The following is a 13,685-nucleotide window of genomic DNA, read 5'->3' as shown; positions in this document are numbered from 1 at the left end:
TGTGGCTTGTCAGGAGAGAGGAGAGAGAAGAGATTAGAAGAAGGGAGAGAACAGTGGAGAAGAGGAGCCAGGAGAACCATAGAGAGGAAAGACTAAATGGGAGAGGGATGGAGGGGAGATGAGAGGTGTGTATGTGTGTGTGTGAGAGAGAGAGAGAGAGAGAGAGAGAGAGAGAGAGAGAGAGAGAGAGAGAGAGAGAGAGAGAGAGAGAGAGAGAGAAGAGACACAATGAGAGAAGAGTGAGGAGGAAAGACGAGGAGAAAAGAGTGAACATGAGAGGAAGGGGGAACAGAAGATGGCTAAGAAAGAAGAAGAGGAGAACAGAAAGAGGATAAGAGAAAAATTACGAGAGAGAAGAAGAGGGGAATAAAGTCAACAGAGAGGAGAGGCAAAATATCCTATTCATCTCTTGACCCCGCCTTCATTAGACCTATCCTGGCCAGGGATTGGTCATTGAGTTCTATTCCAACCTGCCGGTTGGCCGCTCTGTCCCTTGGACGGTCAAAGTGGTCTTTCTTTACCGTACTGGGTGCAGAGAGCGACCGCAGCGCGTCACGCAGCACTACCGGGAGAACGGGGGACTAGACGAGACAACTAGGGATGTCTCCCACAGACCGATAGAGACGCATATTATCTGCACTGGAAATATAAACGTCATAATTAGGTTACACGGAGGATCTGGAAATTAACGCAATTATTTAATCTTTCTCACTTGGATACTTACTTGATATAATGTTAGTATCCCTGAGGTGGGAGAGCCTCTAACAACACTGTTCAGAGCAGCGCGTCTCTCCGCAGCCAGCCGGCCGCAGAGCGCGCACTCTGAAGCGGACTGAATGAACTCTCTCCACTGCCTGGACTTATTATTACGCACCGTTTCCAGAGCGAGCGAGTATCGGATGGCGAATTAATAATTACTAGGCGATTAAGTACCGCCTGGGAAATTATTACAAGACTATTAACTACCGTTTTCGGGGGAGAACACTGGAGGATAACTTTGCCGACTTTCCCCCCCCGCAGAGGGACACCAGGCGACCATGCGAGGGGTTCGGGTTGTGCCGCTGGACCACGTCGGAGCGGCGGGACGGTTTACCGTGGCTCTTGTCCTCTTATCAGGAGTCGTCGGTCAACTCGCTATGGTACAAGGGTTCGGGGAAGAGGCGGATGAAATGACCTGCGACCCGATCCGGATCGCCATGTGCCAGGGTCTGGGTTATAATGTCACCAAGATGCCCAACCTGGTCGGTAACGTGCTGCAGTCTGACGCCGAGCTGCAGCTGACTACATTCACCCCGCTCATACAATACGGCTGCTCCAGTCAACTCAAGGTATGTATGTATGTGTATATGTAATGTATAATGTATACATGTATGTATCTATCTATCTATCTATCTATCTATCTATCTATCTATCTATCTATCTATCTATCTATCTATCTATCTATCTATCTATCTATCTATCTATCTATCTATCTATCGATCGATCGATCGATCGATCGATCGCACAAGTACACAACCCTCTTTACTCTCAGGTGAAGGGGCAACACACACACACACACACACACACACCACACACACATTAATTGGGGCAAAATAATAAATAAGAATAGTAAGTGATTACAAAATTATTCATAGGCTTAGATGTAGGCATGTGTAAATAATAAATAACACGTTAGAGCCATTAGAAGCACTTACATCCATTTATAATGACATCATGTGTTTTGATTGGCACAGTGTCTGGAGCCTATAGCTTTAACAGACTTGTGCAATAACACTTACATCCAGTTATGATGGATTATAATGTGTTATGATAGCCACAGTGGCTGAGCCATTAGAAGCTCTTATAACATACTCACATCTTGCAATAATACTTACAAGTAAAATGTATTGTATTTTAAAGCCATTAGAAACTATTTTAAGAGGCTCATAGCAGTTCAATATATGGGGGTAAACCATGTGTATAGGCTATAACTTAGATTGTATATTGATAAGTATATTGATAAGTTGTACTATACGAGCTAGTGGCCTGTGTTACAGTAATAACAAGTTATATTAGGTGTTTGTGGGCCGTTATGGAACAACATGTGATACATTCATAGTGTGTAGTTTCATATTCGTAGGCATAGCCTTTCTTTTGGCAATGGGATTGGGTTTCTTCATTGAGTGTTTTGAGCGTTTATCATTAGGGCACACGTATCTTATGCTTTATTATAAATAAATTATTTCTTATGTATCTATAATACTCAAAGACTTTGGCCTTTAATGTATTTATTTTCTGTAGTCTAATGTGAGATATAAATATATGCATGCTTATAGATGCACCCAAATCCAGATTCTTGTTTTTGTTATTCTGTAGTTGTTATAAATGAGTAATCAAATTCAATTACATTAGTTTATTAAACAGCCTATATGTATTATCAGGCAGGAGCACATGCAGTGTGCATTATTATCTTTTAGAACGAATACTCAGTTTACTTATCAGTTTGTGTTTATGATTGTGAAGAAGTTTTATTTCCTTGCAGAAAACATTTTCTTTGAAGCCTGGCTAAAAGTTTCAGTTTGATAGTCTAGAAAAGAAAATCCAACTTCCTAATTAAGTTATGAAGCTATAATTAAATAATTATGCTACACCTTGCATAACCATTCCCCCAACCATGAAATTAATGTTTTTTTTTTCATCAAGGAAAACCTTTTAGCCATGTAAAGCCTGTCTATCATTATCAGTTAAGAAGAGCTGCTTATCTGCCTCTCTCTCTCTCTCTCTCTCTCTCTCTCTCTCTCTCTCTCTCTCTCTCTCTCTCTCTCTCTCTCTCTCTCTCTCTCTCTCTCTCTCTCTCTCTCTCTCTCTCTCTCTCTCCTCTCTCTCTCTCTCTCCATCTCTCTCTGGTTCTCTCTCTGGTTCTCTCATGGTTCTCTCTTTCTCTTTGTCTGTCTGTCTCTATCTCTTTATCTCTGTCTGTCTCTCTCTCTGTTTCTCTGTCTCTCTGTCTTTCTCTCCCTGTTTCTTTCGCTCTGTCCTCTCTCTCTCTCTCTGTTACCCTCTCTCTGTCTGTCTTTCTCTCTCTCTGCCCCTCCCCTGTGTGTGTGTGTGTGTGTGTGTGTGTGTGTGTGTGTGTGTGTGTGTGTGTGTGTGCGCACGCGTGCGTGTGTGTGTGGAGGGGGGGGGGGGGGGGGGGTCGCCACATCTGAAAAGACAGTGTTTTCTGTACCGCTGAACATTTGTACTGACGTGTTCGTTATTCATTTTGACAATATGTTTATGTGCAACTGATATACAGTAGCCTGCAATACGCCTGTAATGCTGTACATTGACATGTAGTGCCTGTATGCTGCTAAATCACACTTCATGTATACTTTTGTGACGCCTGATATAAGTAAATCCAAGTGTGGAAGTGTGTGTGTGTGTGTGTGTGTGTGTGTGTGTGTGTGTGTGTGTGTGTGTGTGTGTGTGTGTGTGTGTGTGTGTGTGTGTGTGTGTGTGTGTGTGTGTGTGTGTGTGTGTGTGTGTGTGTGTGTGTGTGTGTGTGTGTGTGTGTGTGTGCACTTCTGGGGGGGCTTGGGGTATGTGGGTGCTGTGGCTCAGTGCCAAACTATGTCATTTGGAGTAACTTATAACATCTTGCCTGTTGTAACAGCCGTTGTTAAAGGGGAACACCACCCAATTTTACAGTAATAACAGTTATATTACGTGTTTGTGGGCCGTTATGGACAATGTGACATTCATAGTGTGTAGTTCCACATAAGTCTCACTATGTTTTAATACAGTAGAGATCTCACGTTTTAATACAGTAGAGATCTCACTATGTTTTAATACAGTAGAGATCTCACTATGTTTTAATACAGTAGATGTATCTTGTGTTTTAATACAGTAGAAGTCTCACTATGTTTTAATACAGTAGAGATCTCACTATATTTGTATACCGTAGAGGTCATCTCACTATGTTTTAATACAGTAGAGCAGTGGTGGTACTTGGGCCCCCTGCTGGTGGTACTTGAAAATAAATATATATATATTTTCTTTTTTTGTCCGCAGTCAGGAGATCACTTTGACAGAGAGTAATGCAGTTTACTTTAAACAGTCACATTTTTTATTCAACTTCAGCCCTGATCATAACCATTTTTCTTATTAGATTTTTTGTTTTTCTGTAATGTCAGATACAAAATGAAATATTCCCACTTTTCTGAAAATAGTTGTTGTTAAATCTGACATTACAAAAAAAAAAAAAAAAAAAAATCCATCAAAATCAGTGTTGTACACATGATAGCCTGTAATAATCCCCCCAGAAAATTTTACTTTGCAGTTGATATATTGAAAATATTTCACGTTTTGTGTGTTTTTTTAACAATAATTTGTGATGCCATCACACAAACTGGCATTTAGGGGTTACAATTCGAAAATGTATTGACTATGTGGTGGTTATGATCATGGGCTGAAGTTTAATAAAAGATTTATGAAAGAAAAAGTGGAAAGAAATATCAGTATAAAATATTTTTTATGGCGTTTTTGAAGAGGACAATTTACATTTACATTTAGTCATTTAGCTGACGCTTTTGTACGACAAGCCATCAGGAAGGGCACAACTCTATCAGCTGAGCAACAATGTTCATCAAAGTGTTGAGTGCTACAGTGTAGGTTAGTTTATTAGGACAAGTGCATGACAGTACGGTTAGTTAGGGTTAGATTTTTTTTTAAAATTCAGATAATGGTTGAAGAAGTGCGTCTTTAGTCGACGGCGAAAGATTGGACGTGTTTCGGCTGTCCTAACTGGGGTAGTTCATTCCACCATTGTGGGGCAAGGACTGAGAATAGGTGACTTCTCTTTGATGATGACCCTCCCGGAGCTTGGATAGGAGTAGGTCTGAGGCGGCCAGAAGATGCAGAGCGTAGAGGTCCTGAGGGTGTGTAGTTAGAGACCATTAACCGGAAGTAGGCGGGAGCGGTTCCCTTTGCCGCACGGTATGCTAGGTCGAGGGCCTTGAAGCGGATTCGTGCAGCAATGGGGAGCCAGTGCAGGTCCCTAAGAAGTGGGGTGATATGGGCCGACTTCGGTAGGTTTGAGATCAGGCGGGCCGCTGCGTTCTTAATGAGTTGAAGAGGCTTAGTGGCAGTGGCCGGGAGGCCAGCGAGCAGTGCGTTGCAGTAGTCGAGGCGGGAGATGACTGTTGATTGGACTGTTGATTGGACGAGGAGTTGGTTGGCTTCTTTTGTCAGGAAGGGGCGGATCCTTCTGACGTTGCTCAGGAGGAATCGGCAGGTTCTGGTTGTCGCTGCGATGTGAGCAGAGAAGTTCAACTGGTCGTCGAGGACAACACCAAGGTTCTTGGCGGTCGGGGACGCGGTCACAGCTGCATTCTCGACTGTGATGGAAAGGTCGGTCAGGGGGGAGGATTTGGCCGGCAGGTGGAGCAATTCTGTTTTGCTTAGGTTCAGTTTGAGGTGGTTGGTCGTCATCCAGGCGGAGATGTCGGACAGACAGGCCGAGATCCGCTCAGAGACGTGGATATCTGAGGGAGGGAAGGAGAGGAAGAGTTGAGTATCGTCGGCATAACAATGGTAGGAGAAGCCATGAGACGTGATAATGTTACCCACCCAGTGATTTAGTGTAGAGGGAGAAGAGAAGGGGTCCTAGAACCGAGCCCTGGGGGACACCCGTCCGCAGGGGGCGGGTGGCCGACAGGGTCCCTCTCCATGACACTTGGTAGGAGCGGTCATTGAGGTATGATGACAGCCATGTCAGCGCAGAGCCAGCCACTCCCATTCCTGCGAGGGCCGCGAGGAGGATCTGGTGGTTGACTGTGTCGAAGGCTGCAGATAGATCTAGGAGAATCAGGACAGAGGAGAGGCCTTTCGCTTTTGCTAAGTGAAGTGCCTCTGTGACCGCAATGAGGGCTGTCTCTGTGGAGTGACCAGTCCTGAAGCCTGACTGATTAGGGTCTATGAATGAATGAATTAATGAATGAATGAATGAATGAATGAATGAATGAAAACTTTATTTAACAGATTGCAGAATGGGTACAATACAGTACGGCTCAATACATACAATTGTTAAGGGGATGCAGACGTGAGAAAGACGTTTGTCTTGTTTCCATCAGGGTCCCCCATTTTCAATTCATATAGTAGGTCATTCTGTAAGAGATAAGCAGTAAGTTGGTTGGATACAGCACGTTCAAGTGTTTTAGTTTTAGTTTTAGTTATGACAATTTAGTTCCCTTATGCTAAGAGTGAGTATTTCTTTCAATCTGACATTACAAAAAAACTAGAAATCCATCTAAATCAGTGTTGTTGCTAATCATTGACATTATGCTATATGCTGTAATAATCCCCCCCAGAAAAATCCACTTTGCATTTGATATATTGAAGATATTTACCTTTTTGTGTAGGGGACCCCCAGACCCCCTGCTTAAAAAGTGGCCTGACTGGGGCTATATTTCACACTATATTTACCAGCCTGAATTATTTCCCCAGTCCGGCCCTTCTTATGTGAGTTGTCAATGAACAACAACATGCTGTGAGTGTATGTGTGTGTGTGTGTGTGTGTGTGTGTGTGCAGGGCATGAAATTAACTTTTTGATTCTACCCGCCAAGCATAAAAACGCATTTTTGTGTCACATATACATTTTTTTCAGTATATTTCAAGTAGATAAGGTATTACGTTGAAGAATAGACACTTAAAGAGGCCAGAGTTAAATTTGTACTTTCTCTCTCTCTCTGAAGTGACTTCTCGCTATCTGCAAACAGCTCCACTGTCTGTGTGTATACTTAGGCCATGGTTAGACTAGTGTATTTGTGGCGTTTTTTTATACGTTTTTGAATACGTTTCATGTCCCTATTACACAGAAATGCGTTTTTTGGTGTTTTTTTGTGGATACGGCTGAAACGCTAAATTGTGTTTGCGTTTTGGAGAAACGCAAAAAAACGCGTCGACAACAGCGTGTAGTCTGCACGGAGCCGTTGTTGCGAAAACGCCCATGCGCAGTAGATACCATCTGCGTGCCCTTCCGGTGACAACAGTGTGTGTGTTTGGGACATAGCTCCGTGTCCCAAATAGCTTCAGCTACCATGTGTTGTCAAGTTATTGTTATAAGGACCCCAGTCCAAGCTACAACAGTCTGCATTCCCTTAACAATTGTTTGTATTGAGCCGTATTGTATTGTACCCATATGCAATATGTTAAATAAAGTTTACATCCATTCATTCTGCTAGCATTACCGATTGCATGAGCAGCTGGCTAATGTGAGCTATCAGGATTCAGACCCTGTTAGCTCAGAGCTCCTCTTTCAACTTAACAAGCATTAAACAAAATGGCCCAGTCATCTATTCACCTTTGTTTAATACACACAGCGTTGTCTCTAATGTTATCTAACTACTGATAGCTCGCGATATCATCAGTTTGGTGCTGGCTAAGTAGCGTGAGCTAACGTTAGCTTCTAGCCACAATGCTATATTGTTATAATGGCATACTCCATTGACGTTAGCATGCAGCTAACAATGCTACCGATCTTTTTTTAGACTAAACTATCCGCTCTTGGTGGTCACTTGTGTTGATGTTAGTTTTGTTTCATCAACAAATGACAGGCAGAACACACAGTGAATGTATCCGTTTTGTTTATTGCACTTTTATTAGGCTTTGCTGAAAAATAATTGCTGCATTGGGTAACTAGGCAAAAGATGGTGGCCGCCTTGTTGACATTTGCTTTGCAGGCACATTCAAGTTCTGATTGGTTGAAATTGCCTTCATGTTTGCCACCTACTGCCACCTACTGCTTTGGCAGTGTACTACATCAGTGTGCTCGGGTGACAAAAACGGAAAAAAAAACGACAAAAAACGTTGGTCAAATCACATTCAGCATGCCCTCAGCTCGAATACGCATCGAATCAATGTTATAAGACATTGATATCAGGAGCTATCTGTAGCTACTGCTAGCCGGCTAGATAACGTTAAGACAACGCCTCAGTGAACTATTTAGTTTACTGGGACATATAGAGTTAACGTGAGCTAACGTGAGCTAACGTGAGCTAACGAGCGAACGGAGGTATTATGCACTCGACTATTGCTGGAGCATTTGTTGATATCAGCAGCTATCAGTAGCTAGCCAGCTAGATACCGTTAGACAATGCCTCATGTCATGTATTAAACTAAAAGTGAATAGTTGACTGGGTCATTGTTTAAACAGTAACGTTAGCTCACGGAGGTCCGCACTAGACTAGAGCAGACTGCCTCTGTGTTGATACGAGCAGAAGCACGGACTGGGGCGGATATGACTCGTTGCCACAGGTTTTTTCAAAATAAGAGTATCATATGAACCGAACGTTGCTAACTGCCGGAGCCATCGATATTATGACTGGAGCTGTGCTTGGGGTGGAAATGAGACCCGCACAGGATTTTCAAAATAAGAGTATCGATATGAACTACACGCCAGGTGGCGGGCAGACCTCTCAGTGTCACTCGCCAAACCTAAAATATGCCCGCGGGTGGCGGGTGGCAGGCTCTAATTTCGTGCCCTGTGTGTGTGTGTGTGAGAGAGAGAGAGAGAGAGAGAGAGAGAGAGAGAGAGAGAGAGAGAGAGAGAGAGAGAGAGAGAGAGAGAGAGAGAGAGAGAGAGAGAGAGAGAGAGAGAGAGAAAGAAAGAGAAGGGGGGCTAAGTTCAACGGAACATGACCATATTCCACTGATTTCCCACCTTACTTGCAAAAGGTAAATGCTAAAGAAAGCTAGTTGGCACATTTCAAGCTACTAAATAGTTCAAGCACTTATAGTACAGTACTTGCAAATAGTGTCAAGCAATTCCTCAAGTGCTGCAATGTCTGCTTCAAAGTAACTCATCACACTGATTAACTTGGGCTGACTGTCTAGTACTCTAGTGCCTATGATGCTACACCATCTTTGATTTAGAGCAGAGTAAATGATTTCCGTCTAAATTAGCATTTTTATCGCCGCCCCAGAAAACATTTCCATCTAGCTCTCCTGAAAACTCATATCTTAAGACCTTCCGCAACACTAGGCACGTCTCAGTTGGGATACTTGTTGAGTTCTAACTGCGTGTGCCTGTGTATTAAACTGTCAGTGGGGAAGATTCATTGAGTGCATGTGAAGTAGCCTACTGTACACTGCGTGAAGTAGCCTACTGTACACTGCGTGAAGTAGCCTACTGTACACTGCGTGAAGTAGGTGGAAAACTGATGATTTGTTGAGCTTTTCAAATGAGTCCTTTGCAGGCCAAAGTCAGAAGAATCAACAGGCTGGCGAATGGCGATTATCAAATGACTGGCTGGTCATGGATTATCAAAAGACAGACAATACTGCCCAAGAAAGACCCTGGGAATAATTTTATGAAGCAGAAAGAGACTGATGGCTCCATGGATGTTTTGTGGGCTGTTTCAAACAAATTAACAAAATGGTATGCTGGCTTTTTTTTGCCATTCTCTGAGTAGTGTTTATGATCAATAAGGATATAAGTGCAATAAGTGCCAATTTAACACAATCAAAGTTATCTAATATCACAATCAATGATTAAGATCACACATGTTATCCAATCATTATTTTAATTGTAGGCTTCTAACTTAACGAATCATTCTACTGGACTGTTGTAGGGTATGCTCATAGATATTCATCAATGACAGCCTTCAGACCTCAATATTTAAGATTCAAGATTCAAGAGTTTTATTTGCCACATACATACAGTACCAGGGCATACAGTGAAATGCGGGTGGCCATGCCCGCTTCGATTGTGCAATAATACCAATAATAAAATAGACATAAAAAACAGGTAATAAACCTGTGACATCTGACAAGAAGGCATAGCACGTTATGAAAACAGTACAAATTAACAGTATATCTAAGTCCTTGTCATCAGCAAATGTTCTATAGTGTGTGTGTGTGTGTGTGTGTGTGTGTGTGTGTGTTGTGTGTGTGTGTGTGTGTGTGTGTGTGTGTGTGTGTGTGTGTGTGTGTGTGTGTGTGTGTGTGTGTGTGTGTGTGTGTGTGTGTGTGTGTGTAAGTAACCAGGCAGTGATGATACAATTTTGTATGATGGCTTACTTGGGGGGGAAGGGGGGGGGGGGGGTAGTTAGTTGTTATATGAATACAGGTACACAGAGCAATTAAATGCTTACTTGTTATAAGTAAGATGAGGAACAACAACAGTAGATGAATTGTTACGGTCTACCTGTTCCTCCCCCCGTTCAGAGGCTTTTCCCTACCCCAATCCCCCCTCCTGCTCCTCCTACTCCTCCCTCCCCTCCTGTCCATCCAATGACTCATGAACAGGCCCCTCCTTTTCACAGACTGCTACCTCCCCCTGCTGGACATTTATTGCCACTACTCCCTTCACTTGTATAAAACAATTTTTAATTTTTGTTTGTGCAAAATCAACTCTGCCTCTCTTTGTTAACTACAACAAGCAATGCTGTTTGTTATTTAAGATGAGGTCGGACTCGGCACTGACAGATTTGTGTTAATTGTGCTGTTTTTATAAAGCCTCAGGCTCAAATGACGGCTTACAATATTTCATGAAAGCAAAGTGTTTCGTTTGTCTAAGATTTAAAAAGGTTTAAACTTTTCAGCACTGACAAAGTTCAACAAAGTGCTGTACAAGTCCTGCAACATAAAATAAAAATAAAAATAAAACTTTATATTATATATATATATATATCTTTTAATCTCGAAGCTTCGAATTAAAATCGAATCTCCTCCCCGAAGCTTCGAATGCCAAAAAGAAATTGGAAGGTCAGCCCTACTGTGCTGTACCTTGTCTCCCGTGAGCCTACACCCTTTGTCTGTAAGTGTGCTCTAGTGTTAGTGTTTTTGTTTGTTCTACCATCTTTTTTTTCGTGTACAGTTCGTCTCGTTTTTGTTAGTGTTTTATTTGTAGTTAGATTGTGTTTTTCCCTACCAGCTCTGCTGTGGTTTTTTAGTTCTTGTTTTGTAGTTTGCCCTCTGCCGGCCATTGCTGTGCCATCCTTATTTTGTGCTGAAGTAAAGCATTATACTTTTAACTTCACCCCTGGCTCCGTGTCTCGTTGTTGCCTATTGCCTTCTCCTCATCCTGTTCTGTGTTTGGGTCCTCCGCCAACACTAATCCCTAACACCAATAAAACAAAAAACAAAAAAATATGATATAATAATAAAACATTATACAATTAAATTATTTATTTATGTTCTAAGTCAATTCAGCATTCTGATGGGGATAGAAGCTGACAGTTATTTTAGTTGTGAAACATTACAAAGTTATTAAACAGGATTTAAATCATGCCTGCAGCGCAATGACAAGAAAACGAATTACTCGGAATAGGATGTAGAAGGAGCGCCAGGAAGCATAAGAGAGTAACTAGTAACTAGTAACAAAGAGTAACTAGTTACTACTAGTAACAAAGGAAGGAGAATGAGCTCAAGTTCAATTAAATAAAGTAACAACGGAAGGAAAGGAAGTATCAAAGGAAGTAACAGATTTTCAAATATTTTTCAAGTTCAAGTCATTTATGGAGGAAGGAAGGGAAGACACAATTTTACTGAAGCAATTATGGCAGACTTCTCTATTGCTTGGCAATTTATTGATGAGTTTGTTAAGGAAACCCTGTAAGTGCACCTAGGGTGCCGACTTCTCTGTTGCTCAGCCTATAGGTTATTGACTTCTCTGTTGCTCATCCCAGGCAACATTCAAAGATGGTTCAGAGACAGGGAAGGAGAATATAACTTAAGAGGGAGAGGGAATCATAAACAACCAATGGTACACACTATGCTGAAAAGCATGTGCATATCTGTTTGTGGAGTGAAGTTGTGGAATAATTTACCTGAATACATCAAACTGAGTAAACATATCGCACAATTTAAAAAGCAGCTTAAAAAATACACATTAGAGAACTTAAGAGAAATACAGAAATGAGTAATGCGGATAAACAAAGTTATGTTATATTGTGTTATGTAGTGTTGTATTGTATTCACTGCTGTCAAGCTAATCAAGTTTTTTCTTTTTGTACTATAAGTAAAAGTATATTCTATAATGTATTATACTAAATTATGTTATAGTAAAATTAATGTAAGAACAAATGTAAATGTAAGGGGGTAGGGGTCAATAAGCTTAGATTCCCTCTACTCCTTTTTTGAACATGTCAACTAACTAAATACATTGCTCTTGACTTTTTGTTTATAATTTTATTTATTTATTATTATGATTGTTCTGTTTGACGGAGCTAGATACTGTGATTTGTTTGGAGGAATATGGAGAATACATGTTCAAAAAATAAACGTTTCATTAATTCATTCATTCAGCCTATAGGTTATTGACTTCTCTGTTGCTCAGCCTATAAGTTATTGACTTCTCTATTGATCAGCTTATACATTATTGACTTCTCTGTTGCTCAGCCTATAAGTTATTGACTTCCCTATTGCTAAGCTTACATTATTGACTTCTCTGTTGCTCAGCCTATATGTTATTGACTTCTCTGTTGCTCAGCCTATATGTTATTGGCTTCTCTGTTACTCAGCCTATAGGTTATTGACTTAGCTGTTGCTCAGCCTATAGGTTATTGGCTTCTCTGTTACTCAGCCTATAGGTCATTGACTTATCTGTTGCTCAGCCTATAGGTTATTGACTTCCCTATTGCTCAGCTTATAAGTTATTGATCGCTTTAAGCAACTCATATGTGATGTTTTGTCTCAACTTAAGTCATGTTTGTGATAATTTAGACATTGAGGGCTCAATACTGCAAGACAAGTTGCAAAGGAGAGTAAGGGAGAGAGAGAGAGAGAGAGAGAGATAAAGAAAGAGGTTGATTAAGAGGTACAAAAAAAAAGATTCAGTTCACCTTTGAGGTGCCATTTGGTTAAGTACCTGCCCCCAAGAATGTCTATGCACATCCATGGTCTCACTATGTTTTGATTACTTCTGGTGCATGTGTGCCTGGTTACCACATTATGTGTGGCTTTTACAAGATGTTGCTCTATCTCCACTATAATAGTGTAACGAACCCGATTTGTTGTTCGTTATTGACGACTCTGGAGCCAGATGGTATTTCTCACTCAGGTCTTTATTGCACACTTCAGTTACAGGTTCTCCATATCAAGACAGGGTGCATCACCTCTGCTTGCAATCATTACAGCCCAAACCCACCGAATGCGGGACGCGGGCGTGAGGCGGGCGGGCGATCAGTGCTTCGCTCCCATGTTAACAGGCGTCGCTGTTCACACCGGCCACGGTTGGATTCAGAGGGGTGCGCCACACGCGTTTTCACAGAAATACACTCGATATCTGCATTATTACCACACATATAGATGTTGTTCAACCAGCTAATGTGTCTGTATCTTTCCCAATACAAATAAACCATACTATACTTTTTCAGGAGTAATAATAATAATAATTCATTACATTTATATAGCGCTTTTCTAGACACTCAAAGCGCTCCCCACAATGTAGGGTGGAAATTGCCTCCTTCACCACCACTGGTAGCACCCAAACTTGGGCTACGCTGGCTCAATGGCTGCCATACACTGGCACCAGGCACACATCACACATCACAATGGCTGCCATACACTGGCACCAGGCACACATCACACTACACAATGGCTGCCATACACTGGCACCAGGCACACATCACACTACACAATGACTACCATACACTGGCACCAGGCACACATCACACTACACAATGGCTGCCATACACTGGCACCAGGCACACATCACACTACA

At 41.8% G+C, this 13,685-nt stretch overlaps 1 protein-coding gene across 1 annotated transcript in view; it reads left to right on the top strand.

Annotated features, from left to right (window-relative positions):
• The first annotated feature begins 603 nt into the window (after nucleotides 1-603).
• Nucleotides 604-13,685, top strand: part of fzd4 (frizzled class receptor 4) — a 40,201-nt gene continuing 27,119 nt past the window's right edge. Inside the window, exon 1 of the mRNA XM_084308788.1 lies at nucleotides 604-1,328. Coding sequence (XP_084164914.1) covers nucleotides 1,038-1,328 — 291 coding nt within the window. The 5' untranslated portion in view covers nucleotides 604-1,037. The remainder of the gene's footprint in view (nucleotides 1,329-13,685) is intronic.

Source organism: Notolepis coatsorum (genome assembly GCF_963971535.1).
Source record: "Notolepis coatsorum genome assembly, chromosome: 1".
Lineage (NCBI taxonomy): Eukaryota > Metazoa > Chordata > Actinopteri > Aulopiformes > Paralepididae > Notolepis > Notolepis coatsorum.
This window is presented reverse-complemented; position numbering and strand designations above follow the sequence as displayed.